This window comes from Gopherus evgoodei, chromosome 9 (genome assembly GCF_007399415.2).
Source record: "Gopherus evgoodei ecotype Sinaloan lineage chromosome 9, rGopEvg1_v1.p, whole genome shotgun sequence".
Lineage (NCBI taxonomy): Eukaryota > Metazoa > Chordata > Testudines > Testudinidae > Gopherus > Gopherus evgoodei.
The window spans coordinates 34316307-34333578 of NC_044330.1; the positions used below are offsets into that span (position 1 = coordinate 34316307).

Sequence of the window (17272 nt, forward strand, 5' to 3'; positions counted from 1 at the left end):
GCTCTCCAGCCAGCTCTGCCCCTTCGCTACACTGGGGGTCAGGCGCTGCTCCCACCAGCCCTAACCCGTGACCAGGGGCGTGTTTCCAGGCTGGTCTGCCTGCGGCAGGTGCCCCGGGGTCCCTCCCAGCCGCGGCCGGGCGCCCTCTGTCGGGCACTGGGCGGGAAAGATCCCGGCAGCCCGGCCCCTCCCCGCCCTAGTCCCCGCCCGCCCGTTGCTCGGGGAAGCGGCGCCGCCGAGCAGCTGAGAAGCGCCGCGTAGCTGCAGCCTCCGTGTCCTCTGCCGCCGCCGTACAGCGGCCCCGAGCCCCGGCCGCCGCTGCAGCGCCATGTCCCGCGCCGCCCCGCTCCTGCTGCTGCTGCTCAGCCTGGCCCAGCGCCGCGCCTGCCTCGCCGGGCCGCTCAGCGCCGCGTCCCCCGACCCCGCGGGGGACCCCTGCCTCAGCCAGCCCTGCTGGAACAACGGCACCTGCTCCCCGGCGCCGGCCCGGGGCCCCGCCGCCCCCCGCCGCCTGCCCCAGCCCCAGCCTGCCTACAGCTGCGCCTGCCCCACCGGGGTCACCGGCACCCACTGCCAGGTAAGGGGGCTGGGGCTGTGCGGGGAGCTGCCTGCCCGTGCCCCGCCGCCAACCGCGCCTGGGTGCGCCCCTGCCCGGCCCCCGGGCCGTGCCCTGGGGTGTGTCCCTCTCTGCTCTTCTCGCGCCCTTGTGGCTGCCCCCGGCTGCCCGTCGGTCTGTCTGCCTCGCTCTGCCCACCGGGACTCTGTGTCTGGGAGGCTGGCTCTGTCCCGTCTCTCTCCGTCTCCGGGGTCTGGCTCGGTGCGTCTGTCGGCTCATTCATTCGTCCTCTTTAGGTTATCGGTCCCTCCCGCTACCCAGCTGTTTGTATGTCTGGCTGCAGCTCTGTATCACTAACGGACATCGGTGTCTTTGCAGTATTCATCTATTAGTGCAGCAGTAATATATTGTCTGTGATAGGCTGTGTACTGTCCTCTGCACAGTGGCTGGAATTGTCTCAATCCATCTACGTATTCTACAGCTCTGCATTATGCGCCTGTCTGTATAGCTGCCTTCTTTTCTCTTACATGTACCTGACACATACATGCACCCAGATATCTCCTTGGATGTGTGTATGAGCCTGCTGGTTATAATGTTTGCCCTTCTTTCCTTAGCGAAGTGTCCAGATTCTTAGGTGTGGTAATAGCGGACGGTCAGGGGCAGAACCTAAGGTGCAGTTTCTATCTCTCGCAAAAAACTATTTGCGGAGGTTAGTCCTTTTTTTTTTCATTTTAATCCATTAAATATTTAAGGTGGATGCTATTACTCAGAGTAACTGAGCTTGAGGGCTGGTCTACACTACAGTGGAAAATCGATCTCAGATATGCAACTTCAGCTACGTGAAGTCGAAGTATCTAAGATCGAATTACTCACCGTCCTCATGGCGCGGGATCGATGTCAGCGGCTCCCCATGTCGACTCTGCAACTCCATTCGGGTTGATGGAGTTCCGGAATCGATATAAGCATGTTCGGGGATCGATATATCGTGTCTAGATGAGACGCGATATATCGATCCCCGAGCAATCAATTGATTGCTACCCGCCGATACGGCGGGTGGTGAAGACGTAGCCTGACTGTTCTTGGGCAAGTGTTGGGGTTTAGTTCCTAGGCTTGTAAGACTGACATATCAAACCTGCACAATGCTTTTAACCCTACCTGCATAAAAAAAAATCCAAACTTGGTGGGTTAAATTATTAAAAGGTGAATGAAAACAAGTCTGATCTCAGGAAATTAGGCAGCTTTCCAGGATTAGTCAGAATGTTTTAGCATGGATCCCTTTTCTTTTTCCTCAGTTTTCTTTTTGCACGCTGGTGGCATTTTATATTTTAATTATTTTAAGATCAAAATGATGGAATTTTTTTTTTTTTGGAAAATGGGTAGCAAAATTGTACTGAATATACAAATGACTAATTAAATAGGTTTATGATGGCTATTTGTTTCTAGTGCATGCATTTCCTATCACATTGTGTGTGCCACTTGGTTTCACCTTATTAAATTCTACAGAAAGATCAAAATGTCAGTGTAAGTGTAGCAAAATGTTATCTGGTACATCTAGAATAAAAAAAACTATGGATAATAGGAAATATGAATAACATCTCTCTGGCCTGCTTGGTCATATGCTGATTTGATGCAGTTTTTTGTTAAAATATTGTATTACTTGGTCTATGAAGACCCAAGTGAATGCTGATCACCATATGAAGAGGTTTTGTTCATAATCCTTGCATTTTTTCTCTAATTAGTAAATGACTTTGATACCACATTAATCTAAAATATAGATTAAATCTCTCAATATATCCCACAGCCTCTTTCCCTTATAGGTAAAGAAAAGGGTTTGTTTTGTGGGGGTTTAAATGATAGTGATATACTTCCAGTGACAACAACTATAATAAAACCCAGATTGATTCACATTTCTTTGGCAACAATTCCTGGTTTACAGGATTTGGCACAGAGGTAAACTGATTCAAGTAAACTAATGTTTAATTTTTTTTTATTTTCTTGACAACACACTCCTTAATAGAACTAGCCTGATTTTGTTTTGTTGTTTATATATGTGTTTATTAGATCACAAAATATCAAAGCTGTAGTTTTCCTGTGTGGGTGGAGAGAACAGATTTCTTTCTTAATAAGCTATGAATATCCATGTGTAGGGTTCAGTAATGAGTATTGTATGGACGATATTGAAAGTGACAGTGAACTGCAGGCATTTTAGAAAGAAATACTTCTGTGCTTGCCCTGAAATGTCTCACTTGCTTCTTTTTAACAATGAAAGTCAAAATATTACCGTTTAATGAGGTGCTGCAAAATCAGAGATTAAAGTAGATTAAATGGAATCCCCCCTCTGGCAAATGTTAGCAGTCTTGTTGGTAAGAATTTGACTACTTGCGCTTGCATTTATTGTGTTTTCTGCTCTAGAAGAGACAAAGTTGCATTTGTGCTGCTGCCTATTGCTGTTACATTTTAGTGTCCGAAATCCATGACTGAAGGATAAATGGCTCTCTTAAATGTTTTGGTAAATTGTAACGCTTACTGGTGTCATAACCTGCTGGAGGTATATCTGGGGTTTTGGTAGAGGAGAGGAATACATTTCTTTGTAACCTGAGAAAATAGATAATGAATTCACAAGCATACTTTTTATTAAACAATATGAAAGGGCTAATTCTGGGAGTATTGCTTATAAAATGTTTATTTGAAATAATCATTGACTTTTATTTTAACCCATGGAACTATATTTTCACAAGAGAAACTTTCTAAACAAAAAATAAAAGAAATTCATACCTGTCTATCAGGACTGGAGATGAAGCATAAACATTTTAGTTTATTCTGAAAAGTGATTTAAAAAAAACAAACTATAGTTGTAATGAAAGAGAGGACAAATTGTCTGCCGAAAGAGAAATTAGTAAAATATTGTAGGTGGCTGCATACAAGAAGGTTTCCTACTTCGATAAAATGAGGGTAATGAATACATATGAATTACAGGAATGGTCAATAGTTCAGATGCCTTTCTTTTTAGCAGTTTAAAAGAAACCCTCACAGGTGAAAACAATATATGTACTCTGTTGATGAACTTTTCAGACTCAAAAGGATTCTAAAACACAAGGAATTTTAATTCCAAAAAGGGATATGAGAAAACTGAATGCTAAATCAGGCAGATTGTTTCAAATTTAAAGCTGCAGTCTCAGAGGCTTCTCAACTTATTGCTGAGGATGTTATTAAACTATTAAAATGGGAAGAAGGAAATATTAAGAGGGAAAACAAATACAAGTAAGGAATCCAGCTATGTTGAAATAATTAGCCACTAGTAATCTGAAGATGGTAAATTTGTACTGCTGCTATTTGTCATAGAAATGGAATAATATCTTATCAGTGTTTGTTCTCTGAAAACAAATTAAAACATAGCCCTGTGTTGACACACACACTACATTCTGTAATAAAAAGATTAAGTAAACAGTCCATCTGATTCTACATTACTTTGATGTAAGGAGGAATAGAATTGGGAGTCAGAAGAGGACATGCCAGCACTCTTCTCTGCACGTGTTGTAAAAGGACTGATAACATAGTCACAGCTGGAAATTATCCAGAACTTCCTCAGTAATATATTAGCTGGATCCATTTTTTATGCACTTCACAGTGCTCTTGGTGTAAAGAAAGTGACAAAGTAGTAAATTGGCCCATCAGATGCTCTTAAGATATTTTTGAAATCCGCAGCTTTTTTTATCACCAAGTACAATCTTTCACTTGTGTGTTTTTTGTTTTGCATTGAGGAACCATTTTTCCATAAGATATGGTGGTTGCTGTGGTAACTGTTTTCTATTGAGAGGAAGAAAAAAATCATATCTGTTTGTGCATACATCAAAATTACTTATGGGTACATTTGACATATGCTATCTAGAAAACGTCTAGTTTTGCTTATTATGTAATATTTTCAGATTGCACATTCAAGGATATGTGTGGTTTTCATTACATTGCACTAATGAAGGAGTGATAACGTGCACAGGAGAAAAGGTATTTGTACAATTGCTTAAGCATATATCTTTCTCAACTAGTTAATTCTTTGCTTTTGTGTATTGTGAAGAACATGATAAAATGAACCTATCAGATTCAGTTTTCTTACATTAATCACTTTTATCAAAGTCCTGTGACAATTTCACTGACATATTTTATCTTCTGTAGAAACTATTACTATTACTACTTATTATTATTATTTATTATTACTTTTAAAGAGATACTGTCAGGTACTTTAATCATTTTTATTTTTTGCCTTTTGCTGGAAAAATAACTATTTTCCTTTCTCCCCAGTTGTCACACAACCCCTCTCTTTTGTTTCTGGCAATATAGTTTTGTTGTATTCTGTATCTATATTTCGTAGACCTCTTCAATAATATAATCAAAGCCAGAGAACAAGCATTGTCCTTTGGGTCGTGCTCAGAACTAGCTATCAGCATTTGAGTTCTGGTCATTGGTTTGCTACTACTCTGTATTCAGTTTTAGACAAGTCACTTCACTTATCTTTGCCTTAGTTAACCCATATCTAAAATGGAGATATCTCATGTGGGTTATGTTAGTTTTAATTTTTTAAGTGATTTGGGAGCCTACCATGAGTATATAAGTGTTTTTTGCAGTAGATATGCTAGCAATTCAGGGGATAGTTTCTTGTGCTCCCCCTGCTGGATAGCTTTCTGTATCTGCAGCAGCAAAAGTTTTCTAAAATCAACTTAATTGTGACTCTGTGAACAATTTATTTATATGAAATGAAATATAAAGAAATATATATCCTGAGTTTGAGTTGGAGATGCTATTGAAAGATTTAAGATGTAAAAGAAAAGATATCATCTCTTTAACTCTACTCTTAAAAATGGTTTTATTGCAAAAAGATATCTTAACCAAAGACAAGATTCTTTAAAAAAAAAAAAATTACCTTTAAAGTATCCTGAGACAATAGATTCTTTCCATTTGATTAAAAATTCATAGAAGCTTTGAAGTTTGGAATAGAAATGTCCCAGCAAGTCATCCTTTCAATCCCTTTGTCACTATGGGATTTTTACTTCTAGAATATTTCCTTAAGATTTGTCTGGTTTTATAAATCCTAAGTAATGTGGTTTCCATCTCTTCCTTTGGGAGACTCTCTCATATGCTAATACATCTTGCTTGAGTTTTCCTGACATTTCAGCCTAATTTTTTTTCTTAATTCCTTCCTGTTAGTTCTTACCTCTATGTACCACATTAAATAATTCCTATCTCCTCTTGACAGTAATGCTCTTCAAACATTTGTAGATTGTTATATTCCTTTCTAACAAACTTTACTCTCTGTTCTGCACCAGTGCCACCCTCTTCTCCTGTGAGAACCCCCCCAGTATCTCCACTTGCACATGTCCCTACAGCTCATCTGCTGTGGCTCTCCAGATGCCACAGCTCCTCTTTCCTTGTGACCTGCTCCAGATGCAGCTTCGAAGCCTCCTTGTCAGACAGAGCCTCTCACAACCAGAACTTTTCAGCTTTCCCAGGGAGTGCTGCTCAGGAGCCAGTGCGCTGTGCTGGGATGAGGAATCCTTTTCTGTCTGCAGGGAACCCAGTGCATAGGTGAGACCTTCCTCTGCAACGTCCTATTCCCTTCCTGGCCCTTGTGCCCCTGGACATGGGGCTTTGTCTGCTGAGCTCGCCATGTATGTGGGTGGTGGGGTGGCTTAGAAAATGACATGTCAAGAGATAGACTATCCCTAGCCATCCTCTGCCTATGGTCATACTAATGCCACTATATAAATACGTTTTATTTACTGTCTGCGCTACACAGCTCTGAATGTTTCAATATCCTTCAGTCTGTTCTGGTAGAAGATTTAAGATTTACTTTACCTTCACATCAGTGCCCTAATATATTCCATTCCTTCTCTGGTGTCTCTCTTGCTCCTGCTAGGAGGTGACATCCCCGATAAAAAGTCTTCAAGGAATTGTTTTAGGCCTGTGCTCACAATGGACACATCATAATATTAAAAAAAAATTTTTTTGGCCGTTCCCAATTTTTTAATTGTTTGATGGTATTTTCTTAGATATCTAGTCAGTTACTGAAGGTATTCATGTTGCATTCATATGGCTACTCCATCTGTTGTTTTTTATCTATGCAGATAAGAGTAGACTGTACAATTAGATTACATCTTCAGTTTTGTTGTAAGACTGACTGTTGGCTCTCCGTGCATTCTCCAGCGTAGCATAGGTTCCTGAGCTCCTGTACCAGTTTCCTGGTGAACAATAGCACTATTAACTCATATGCTCTTTCAAAATTCTAGGCCATAAGTATTAACATCAATTTTTGTGGTGTTTTGTTCCTGGATGTGATGTTCATTGGTCCTTTTCTCTCCTTTTTGTTTCTTTGGCGGAGAACCTTTTTAGACCATTTCCAGGTGGTGTTTTAAGTGTGTCACTTTCTTTTATGCTATTTCAAAAACCATCGACTACTAATGCTGTGCAATTATTAAACAGCCTAGCTCTCCCAAACTGTTGGATAGTGTTTCAGCCCATGTGTTACCCAGTTGATGGCTGGATGGTTTGAATACTATTGGGGACAGACCACTGAACTCTAGGTTCAAGTTTCACAACACTGTTATATTGACTTTGCCATCATGCTAATTTTGACAATTTCATAGTGGTTTAGTTTTTTATTAGACTTGCCAAATATATTTCACAAGGCATGGATATGGGTGGTATTGTTATGTGTAAAATTAACAAGGTTATTTGAAAACTTGTTTTATAATTCTTTAGGAGCAAATTCTGCTCTTCTGTTACAGAGTTGGAGACAGGGCTGGCTCCAGGCCACAGCGCGCCAAGCGCGTGCTTGGGGCGGCACACCGTGGGGGCGCTCTTCTGGTTGCTGGAAGGGTGGCAGGCGGCTCTGGTGGAGCTGCTGCAGGCATTTCTGCAGACGGTCCACTGGTCCTGCAGCTCCAGTGGACCTCCCGCAGACATGCCTGCGGCAGCTCCACCAAAGCGCGGGACCATCGAACCCTCCGCAGAAACACCTGCAGGAGGTCCACAGGAGCCACAGGACTGGCGAGTGGCAGAGCACCCCCTCGCGGCATGCCGCCGTACTTGGGGCGCCGAAATTTCTAGAGCCGGCCCTGGTTGGAGACGTCCGCCTGCAGTGAAACTGCTGCATTTTTGTCAGTGTTGAGGGTATAGCATATAGGGAGCACTTGGACAGAGTAAACAAATTATCCCCCACCCCACATACACAATTCTTTCAGTTATCATAACCTTAGATATTCCTTGTAGCTGTAGTGGGATTTTTTTTAAGTTGGTATTGTCCCTTGAGGAATTGTGGGTATTACTGTAAAAATTACAGTCCTCTTTCTCATATGGCACCTCAGCAGTTCCAAATGTTTGCAATAAATTATCTAATTGAATTCTTCTCAATTCCTATAAAGGAAGGCTAAAATTATTTAAGGACCAAATGTTATGTCTCAGCTGTACAAATGGGTGTTATGATCAATTTGACAGTTTATATACTATCAACTAATAAACCTTCACTCTCTGTTTCAAGCTACTCGGATAGCCCATTGAAATCTATTCAAAACACTTCTTTGAATCATATGCAGGTCATTACACCATGAAATTATTTAGCTTCCAAGAATTGCATGATATAAAGAAAAATTGCAGATGTTGCATTGGCTTACGTTTCGGTAACAAAAGATACTGAAGAAACTTGCCAAAAGTTTTGAGGTAACTGAATAATTGCAGAATATAGTGATGCTAAATTATTTCGTATGTTCTTGTTCATCACAATTTTCCATTTTCATATGCTTTGATCTGAGAAAATTGCCTTACTTCTTTGTATATGGGAATGATTTCTGATTATTTATAAACCAGGATTTTGTTTTCCTTTGAAATATGTATCAATATCTAATACTATATGGCTTTGTTGAGCACTCCAAGGTCAAGATATAGTCAGATGTTTTCTAGTTTTTTTTAAACAGTGTTCTAGGATCGTCCACATTTTGCTTAATAAATAGGAACTGGTGGCTTTCTTAAACATATGAAAAAAACCTTCAAAAAGATGACACGTTCTGGTAGTAATATTGCAGCTTTGTGGGGGCACTGTGAGCAGGAGACCATCAACTTCAGAGGAAGGTTTAAGAAACCCCATAGTAAGCAGTTGTGGGATAATCTGTCCTCTAAGGGAGTTTACTCCTAACCCATAATAATCAGAGATTGACTAAAAACTTTAAGAATGAGATTTGACAGTTATTTTAATTTTTTCTTTTTGTATTTATTTTTAAAACTCTGTATTTTTGTTATCCATATAAATGTTGAGTCTCTCTTTGAATCCTGGTCATTTTTTGGCTTCAACAATATCATGTGGCAATAAGTTCCATTATCAAATTATATTTTATGTGAAAATATTTTGTTTTATAAGTTTTGCATTTGCTATCTTTCAATTTCATAACAAGTCCCCTTGATCTTGTATTATGTGATGGGGAGAGTCGCAGTTCCCTGTCTACGTTCTCTGTACCATTTGTTATTTTTTATATTGTTATCAGATCCCTTCCCAAACCCTAATCAGTTTTGTCACTCTTCTGCATTTCCTCTAATGCTGCGATATTCTTTTTGAGATGAAATAACCAATATTGAAAACAATTTTCCAGAGGAGGGTGTACAATTGATACATGTAATGCATTATCATATTTTCTGTATTATTCTCCATCCCATTCCTTATGCACACTAACATTTTATCTGCTTTTTTGAGCAGAAGTCTCCATTGAGCTATCGACAATGATAGCTGAGTTGATACAGATATTTTAGAACCCAGTAACCTAGTTGGAGAGTATTGGTAATAGAAGCCTCTGGTTTTGGATTAGTCTTACCAAAAGGAAAGCCATTACATATAGATAGAAAAATGCTGCATTTGAGAAGGTTGTGGTTCCTTGTCCTAAAACCTCTTCTAATGGCAGTGTAGGGTATAAGTACATTCAACCTGTTAGAACTTACTCTTCTACTAGTAGATTTTCCACTAATTCTATGCCTTACAGAAGGTAAAATAACTTGTCCCTGCCTGCAGGTATATGGGATCTTGGGGCGCAATTACCACACAGGTGGGGTGCCAATTAATTTCTTTATTAAAGGGAAAAGGAAGTGGTGGGAATTTAACAATAAAATGGGGTATAAGGGGTTTACAACAGACAATGGGGGGGTTCTTATTGAACAGTGTAGGGAGTTTTAACAGTGGGGTACAGTAAGTGGAGTACAGTGGGGTACAGTAAGTGGAGTTCAGCACAATGGGATACAGTGCAGTCAATAAGCAACTTAACCTTATATAGGAACAACTCTAGATACAGTGTGGAATGCAAAACGTATCCAAAAGAAAATGCAAAATAAAATGGTAGCTTCTATATAAAAATGGTATACAAAGTATATTAGAAAAATGGAGGCAACTAATGGGGTGTTATAACCACAAGTAAAATGTGAATCACAGTGTAATAATACAATATGGGTGATAAGTGAAATTATGCAATGTAGAAAATTACTGACTTAATTTGGGAGGCTGTGATAGCAAGAGTGTACCTAAAAGCTGGGTCAAGAAACAGGATGGGGGAGGGGAGTGAGTGATTAGTGGTATCTGACCAGAGGAGAGTGCAGCTGCAAGCAGCGAGAGACTCTGAAGCCCAGAGCAGCAGTCTTCAGGAGCCTGCGGGCTGGAGGTACGGGAGACAAGAGCAGCTGGAGCGCACTTAAGGGGAGTCTGGGAGCAGCAAGAGGGGAGGGCGCTGAACGTGTAAGCGATGGGAAGGCACGTGGAGAATGGGGGAGACGGCTGAAGGAAGAAACAGGCTGCAGCAGTGGAGAGCACTTCAGGGAAGTTGCAGAGCAGCGGGGAGAAGACAAACGGAGCAGTGTGATGGTGATCTTCAGTAGGGGAGGGGCAGCGGAGGAGCGGGGGCACGAACACAGGGGATACAGGGAGAGGCAGCAGAGAGGTGTAAAGAAGGGCTAGAGGAACACCCAAAAAAAAAAGGAAAAGAAGCGGCAAAGGGTTTGGGAAGTTGCGGGGGGGAAGCAGCAAGGGTTACAACAGGGAGACACGGAGAAGTACACAGAGGGGGAGATTGGAGCAGGGGAAAAACAGACACGGGAAAGTTCAGGGAGAGATTGGGACAGCGGGAAGACGAATTCAAGCAGTAAAAACCTTATCTATCCTCTAACTTAATCAAACTTATATAAATTACAAGCAGCTTATACAAAGTAATAAAACAGGTACAGAATACAACCTTTTTTAAATCTATGTTAATCAACCACTAGGCAAAACAACAAATATTACCATTTTAAGCAAACTATAACAAGCAACTATACAGAGCAACAAAACAGCAAACTATAACAAGGCGGGTGAAACTTACAAGCTCTACAATCTTAGCAAACTATGACTTATTAAACTAAAAAGAAAAACCTACGGTGCACCTTATGCTATGGGGAAGTTACAGAGGGCAGAGTGGTATGTGCCCAGGATACAGCTCCCAAGGCGGCCCCCAAGGAAGCCAAGGGATGGTGGCTGCAGCAGTGGATACAGCTGAAAGCAGGGAGCAGAGCTTATCAGCGGCACAAGCTTATTTTTAGCAGCAAAGCACTGCGGAGTTTGAGAGGTTTTAAGATACAGACCAAGGTTTAGCTTGAGTCTGTGCTAGGGAAACAGAGCCAGCAGCTAAAGTAATAAAATAAAAGTATGGAAAGTTTCACAGTGGGATTCTTACCAGTCCCCAAGGCAGCAGCAAAGGCAGAAGCAGCAGCAACATTAGAAGAAGCAAGGAGGGCTCGGTACAGTCTCGATAATCAGGAGATCTCTCAGGCAGCAATTCGTTCTTCGTGGGTTTTTTTTTAAAAACCGGGGGTACGCTCAAAAATAAAATGAGAGCGGAGAAAGGATCCCCCAAAACCCCTGGCTGATCAGACCAGGCAGCAATGCAGGAACCTTTCTGATGTTTGTTTCAAAAATGTCTGTTTTTAAAGGCAAACTTAGGCAGTTTCCCGCCAGTAATCCTGATAGGCTCCCTCTGTCACAGGGGAGGAGGCATAGGGAAAAAACTGCAGGTGAGCACAGAGACATGCCTGGGCAGAGTCCTGTGCAATAGGTGACTCAAAAGCACATGAGGCCTATGACTCATGCCCAGGATCTTAAAAACACAATAGGTCTTGCAGCTCTGGACATTGCCTGCCCTACACCAAGCCCAGGTTCAACAAGGTGATAACAGGACTAAACCTTTGAACAGGGCAGTGGTCCCATTTAGCACGCAGCACAAGTGGCCATCCCTTTGAGAAGGGCAGTGGCCCTGGTAAACAACTTAACAGCCAGGGAGGGGCGGCCACAGGAGGAGAACAAAAACAAAATGGAGTCTGGGGACAGCTGTAAGAAACAAAATGGAATAGGGGGATAGCTGTAACAGACAAACCTGTTAGAACTTACTCTTCTACTAGTAGATTTTCCACTAATTCTATGCCTTACAGAAGGTAAAATAACTTTATTCAATGTTCTATCTCTCTAACTACTGTACTTGTCAATTTACACTGTACAGTTATAACATAAAAATTGAAAAAAGTGCCCTATGGTAGGAAACTCAGATCATATAGCTCTCCAACATGAGCAAGATTAAGCATAAATCATAAATTATATTACTAAAAGAAAACTATATGTGATATACTTTTTGAACAAGCTATTCCATAACAGTATAAGAGCACAGAAAATGCAAATCACATCAAAGTCTATGTCATACTGTCTAGAGTGGCTCATGACTGTGAATGCCTACCTCAGTACAGACTGTCAAAAACAGGGCCAATACCCCAAACTGGTGGTATGTTGTGTAATTAGATTTCACCAAGCTAGCAACAAATGTGAACTCCTGTATCACTATACCAGTCTTACCATGGAGTCACAGTCAGTCCCTTTACATCCTCCAGTCTATCTTGCCACCCAGACAAACTGGACTTAAGTGATCAGTGGTTACTTACACAAAAAATCACACCACATTCAGGTTGCTCCCAGTCCCAAGAAACCAATCACTTACCCCAGACCAACTGTACCCTAGAATTTACACCAAAGACGAGGCCTGTAGACGGTCCTGCAATGAACTAGCTAAAGGTTTATTAACTACGAAAAGGAATAAGAGCGTTTAGTTATTTACAGGGTAAAGCAAGCAAACATATGCACACAAATGTTATCTAAATGCCTAAGAATGACAGAGTTGGAGTGATCTGTCAATTTTAAGTGTCTTTCAGGGAGGACCGAGGAGGCAGCTGCAGGGGATCTCCGGCTTCAGTTTAGAGTCTCTGGCCTTGTCAGAGTTCATATAGCCAAAAAGACTGATATTTTTCCTGTGACCTTGTTTTATTTCCTTCATTCAGCTTCCAAGTCCACAGGATGAGCTTTCTTGCACATAGCATTTCCAAGGTGTGATAGGGCCATTAACTAATCCTTTATATCGCAATATTCTTTGATGGCCCATCTGATTTTGATAGTCCTTCAGGATGGGTGAGGGGGATGATTCCCATGCCTGAGTTTACAAGTAAACATTTTCAAAGTTGTTATAAAGCAAAATATACCTATTTTCTTATAGCATGGAATATGGACATTACCAGTGAGATTAATGTATGCAGCAATTTACAAGCGTTTCATGGAGTCTAAACACGAAATACATTCTTATAAGACTAATATCTATTTTGAGCAAAACTAACATACAGATGAACTGGTCTGGTCTCCAGCTATGAGTTTGTTCTTAACTTATGTCTGCAGCCTGGGCAAGAGCTGTGTACATTAGGAAAAGTAATGCCTCCTTTGCTTTGAATTCATTTCTTCCACAAGTCAAGTGCAGTCTTTTATCCAGAAACACTCTTGCACATGAAAGATACCCATGTAGCCACGCTCTATATCTGGCTCATATTTTTCTTTAGCTCTCTCTTACAGTAATAAGTGCCTTCTGATGTAAAATAAAAACAGGACTGTTGGCCTGAAGGAACAGCTGTGAGTTCTGTGGAAAAAAGTCTGTTGGTGAAAGTTCAAGACTAGGATTCTGTTCTTGGCTTTACCACTGACTTGGTTTGGGATACTGAGCAAGTCACTTTACCTACTGTGTCACGGTATTCCCATTTACAGGTGGGGAAAAAACCCTGTCCTCTCAAGAGTGTTGTGAGAACTAATTCTTTAATGTTTGTAAAGAGCTTCAAGAAACTTGGAAGAAACTACTGTATATAAAGGTGAATTGTATTCATTATTTTGAAATGGTAGATTCTGAATTGTCAGAGTTTCTGATATCAATAATTGCCATTTCTAGTGTATCGTGGGGTAAAGGATATCTGGTCCAACTGCACAATGTAACCAAATTGATCTTAGAAGAAATTACTAATCTCCAGTTTCTTCATAATGCATTGCAAAAATAACTTGTACATTAAATGATTTGAATACTTCATAGGGCTGATTGTTAGATGCAGCAGGAGTCTAAGATAGTTTGATTCTCACGTGTTTGCTGTGTTTTGGTCAGCATCTCAGTTGCCAGCATTAGGTTGTGATCTCAGTCTGTTGAGAAATAGGCATAGCTCCAGCAGATGCTTTGCAGGTGACCGTTACTGACCTGTCTGTTTACCTGTGTGCCCTCCCCCACCCTGGTGTCAAGTTGACCAGATGTCCCCACCCTCATTTAAAAGCTGCTGCTGCGCCAGATTTTGCCTATTTGTTCCTGGATTTGAATATATCACAGTTGCTGTGATATTATTCCAGAAGCCCTACACCATACCGCAAACAGTTGCTTGGAGCTGTGCTGAGACTCTGAATCTCATCACCACATGGGAGAAGAATTGGTGCAGGAAGCTTTTTGTAGCCAGCCACTGCAATAAAGGTCTGTTTGTGGATGTTGCTAAACAGATGCCCAAGAAGGACCACAACTAGGATGCCAGACAGTGCCGGATAAAGAGCAGGGATTGCCAGGAAATAATCCCATCAGGCGACATGTAACTGGTTTGTTTTTTGAAGAGCTGGATAGGATTTCACACAGTTACAGAACCATCAAACCCAGGAAGGTTGTGGCACCTGCTGTCTGCTCCCTTCACCCACCCAGTTCCCAAGAACAAACAGCAAGACTCGCCAGGTGATGAGCACAAAGAGGCCTGTGAAAAGATTTCCCCAGAACACCAGGATCTTTTTGTGAGCAAGGACCCTGATGCTGGTTAGGAAGTATGTGAGATTGATTCCTATCCTGCCATAGCTGAGCCCAGTTCCCAAGCAGCTGCCCAAGCCGGGGCTTAGCACACAGATCCTATGGAGGGAACCTTGGCATGTAGCTATCATTAGAATTAGTTGTTGTGCTATACTGCAGTGCTTGCTTCTGTTCCAGGTGCCTGACAGCTGCCACCATTTTAAGAGTATATGAGCAGCAGCCTTTCTAAATCTCCCTTTGGCCCATGCTGTCTGATCAGTTCCCTGTACACATTTCCAGAATGGCAGACAATTGGCCATGTTTCTGCCAAAGCCCCGACTATTGTCTGTTTTAGGCCCAATATGAAGGGCACCTGCACATCTAAATATTTTCCTTTCCCCTCCTGTCATCTGTTCTGGCTAGTGAATCCTCTCACAATCCAGTTTTCCAGCTCAAAATGGCGGCCAGCAGCATAGTGCAGCTGCGGCCTTTACCTCACCCCTTCTCTGGTGTCAGATTCAAGTAATGAAAACATTCATTTCTGCAAAATGCAGCAGTTAATTGAGACAGTGGTTACAGGAAAAGAAGTTTGGTTAGGATTCTCAGCCTTCAGGAGGCAGACATGGACATTGCAAGACTACAGCTCCTTGTTGAAGTATAAAAACATGCATTCTTGCAGAGAAAGGGCTTTTTACCTTAGGGATGGCAAGGCTTATATAGAGAGAGGCTAGGTACAATGAATGATTCATGCAATAATTACAGAACCCTATCCATTTTCCTCTACACTTTCATCATGTCTGCAGAGGAGATAAAGCATAATCTAATAAGAAATTGCTCTATTTTTGTCCAGCCATAATGGGGGATAGCTGCATGGCATTTCCCAGATATAGCTTGCAGCTCCCTTGTACTTCTGTGTGAACCATCTTTGTGAAGCACTTCACAGTATATCTTGCTGGTCTGTTCTTTGCCTCTCCGAATAAGGCTGTTCTTTGCCTCCTAGTCACCCACTTCACTATAACATTATTCAGAGTCAGGACAGCTTAAACTGGCTGTAGAAGGGATTACTATCCAACTTGACCCCGCTAGCCCTGCTGACATCATATAAGCACCTCCAGGGTGCAGCAAAACTACAAAATCAAGCTGAGAACAATCCTCCTCCCCCAAATCTTCAAGGCACAATGGCAAAGTAAAACAGCATATTTTGCACAGACAAAAATCCCAGTGCAGCCAGTCCGCCTCCTATACTGCTTACCATCTCTGAGGTTCCCTCAAGACTGGGAAGAATCTCAGGGAAGCAAAATCAGAAATACATTTAAAAATGCTATCACAGTCTCTTTAGAATATGAACAATAACCGCTTGTGTCTTCTTTAATATTCCTGCAGCCATGGCACTTGCAGCCGCCAGATTTTTAAGGGCAGGGCCTTTATCAACAGCTGAGTGGGAGAAAACAAAAATTTTGATGAAATGTTCACAGACTTTACTGCAGAGTCCTACAAATCCCTGAAAATAGTGGCGAGGTAGAGGCAGTATTTGAAGATGGAGAGGAAAAGAGATGAGATCTCAGCAGTTGCCAGGGTGGTATCGATATTGGAAAAGACAGTATTGAAGAAAACGGAGATGCATGGACAACACCTGGAGGCAATACAAAGCCAGAATGCCCAGTTGCAGCATATGTTGCTGTTACAGCAGCTGCTAATGTAGTCCTATAAATCAGCACCCAGACATGTTGTGCAACTCCTGGACAATACAGGCTAATGGGAACAACAGCAACTCCTCCCTGTTATACACTTGCAGCAGTGCTCCAGAGCCATTCCCTTCACAGGCCCAAGGTCACAGCATTGAGAACAGTTGCACCTGGGAGCCCAACTCTTCTGAGCCCTTTATCGTTCCTGGTTAACTTCAAGCCTTGACACTCAGCACCAGAAGGGCCACAAACAGATGAGGCAGAGGCATGATGTATACTCGCCTGTGACTTTAAGCTCCCCTCAGGCCTCCTTGAGTTTAGCACTGCCTTGCACAGTTGCACTTTGATTTTTGTTGTTTTGATATTGTTTTAATGAAAGGTATGTTTGTAGTTGTTACATAATAGATTGCTGTTTAATAATAAAAACCTTGACAATTTCATTCATAAGGAGTCTACAATTCATTTTACACAGAATGTCATTAAGTATGAAATAATTCATGAGGTTTTACAAAGATGTCTAAGGAAGGACTCATGGTAAAATAAGGGTTGCCCCAACGTTGTATTTCTACCACCTGTAAATAACACAGAACTGCTCACAAGCCATTCCCCTTCTCACCCTTAATGGATTAATATCTAGATGTACAGCTGCACAGTTTCAGGCCTGACAGTCAAAATAAGAGCAGTAGGCATTACTGATAATATTACCTCAGGAGTTTCCATTTTCTGTTGGATTTTATTCTATTCATACAACTGAGCAAGTCTCTGCATTTGAGCCTCCCACCTAGTGTCAAGGCTTCCTTGCTTATTCTTACAAATATTGTACAAAATACAACATGCTGCTATAAACTTTGACTTGTTATTTTTCTGCTGCTTCC

General features: G+C 41.7%; 1 protein-coding gene across 1 annotated transcript in view; it reads left to right on the plus strand.

Moving 5' to 3' along the window:
• Positions 1-328: 328 nt before the first annotated feature.
• The window catches only part of DNER (delta/notch like EGF repeat containing), a 278177-nt gene continuing 261233 nt past the window's right edge, over positions 329-17272 (plus strand). The window contains 1 exon segment of the mRNA XM_030576257.1: positions 329-577. Coding sequence (XP_030432117.1) covers positions 329-577 — 249 coding nt within the window.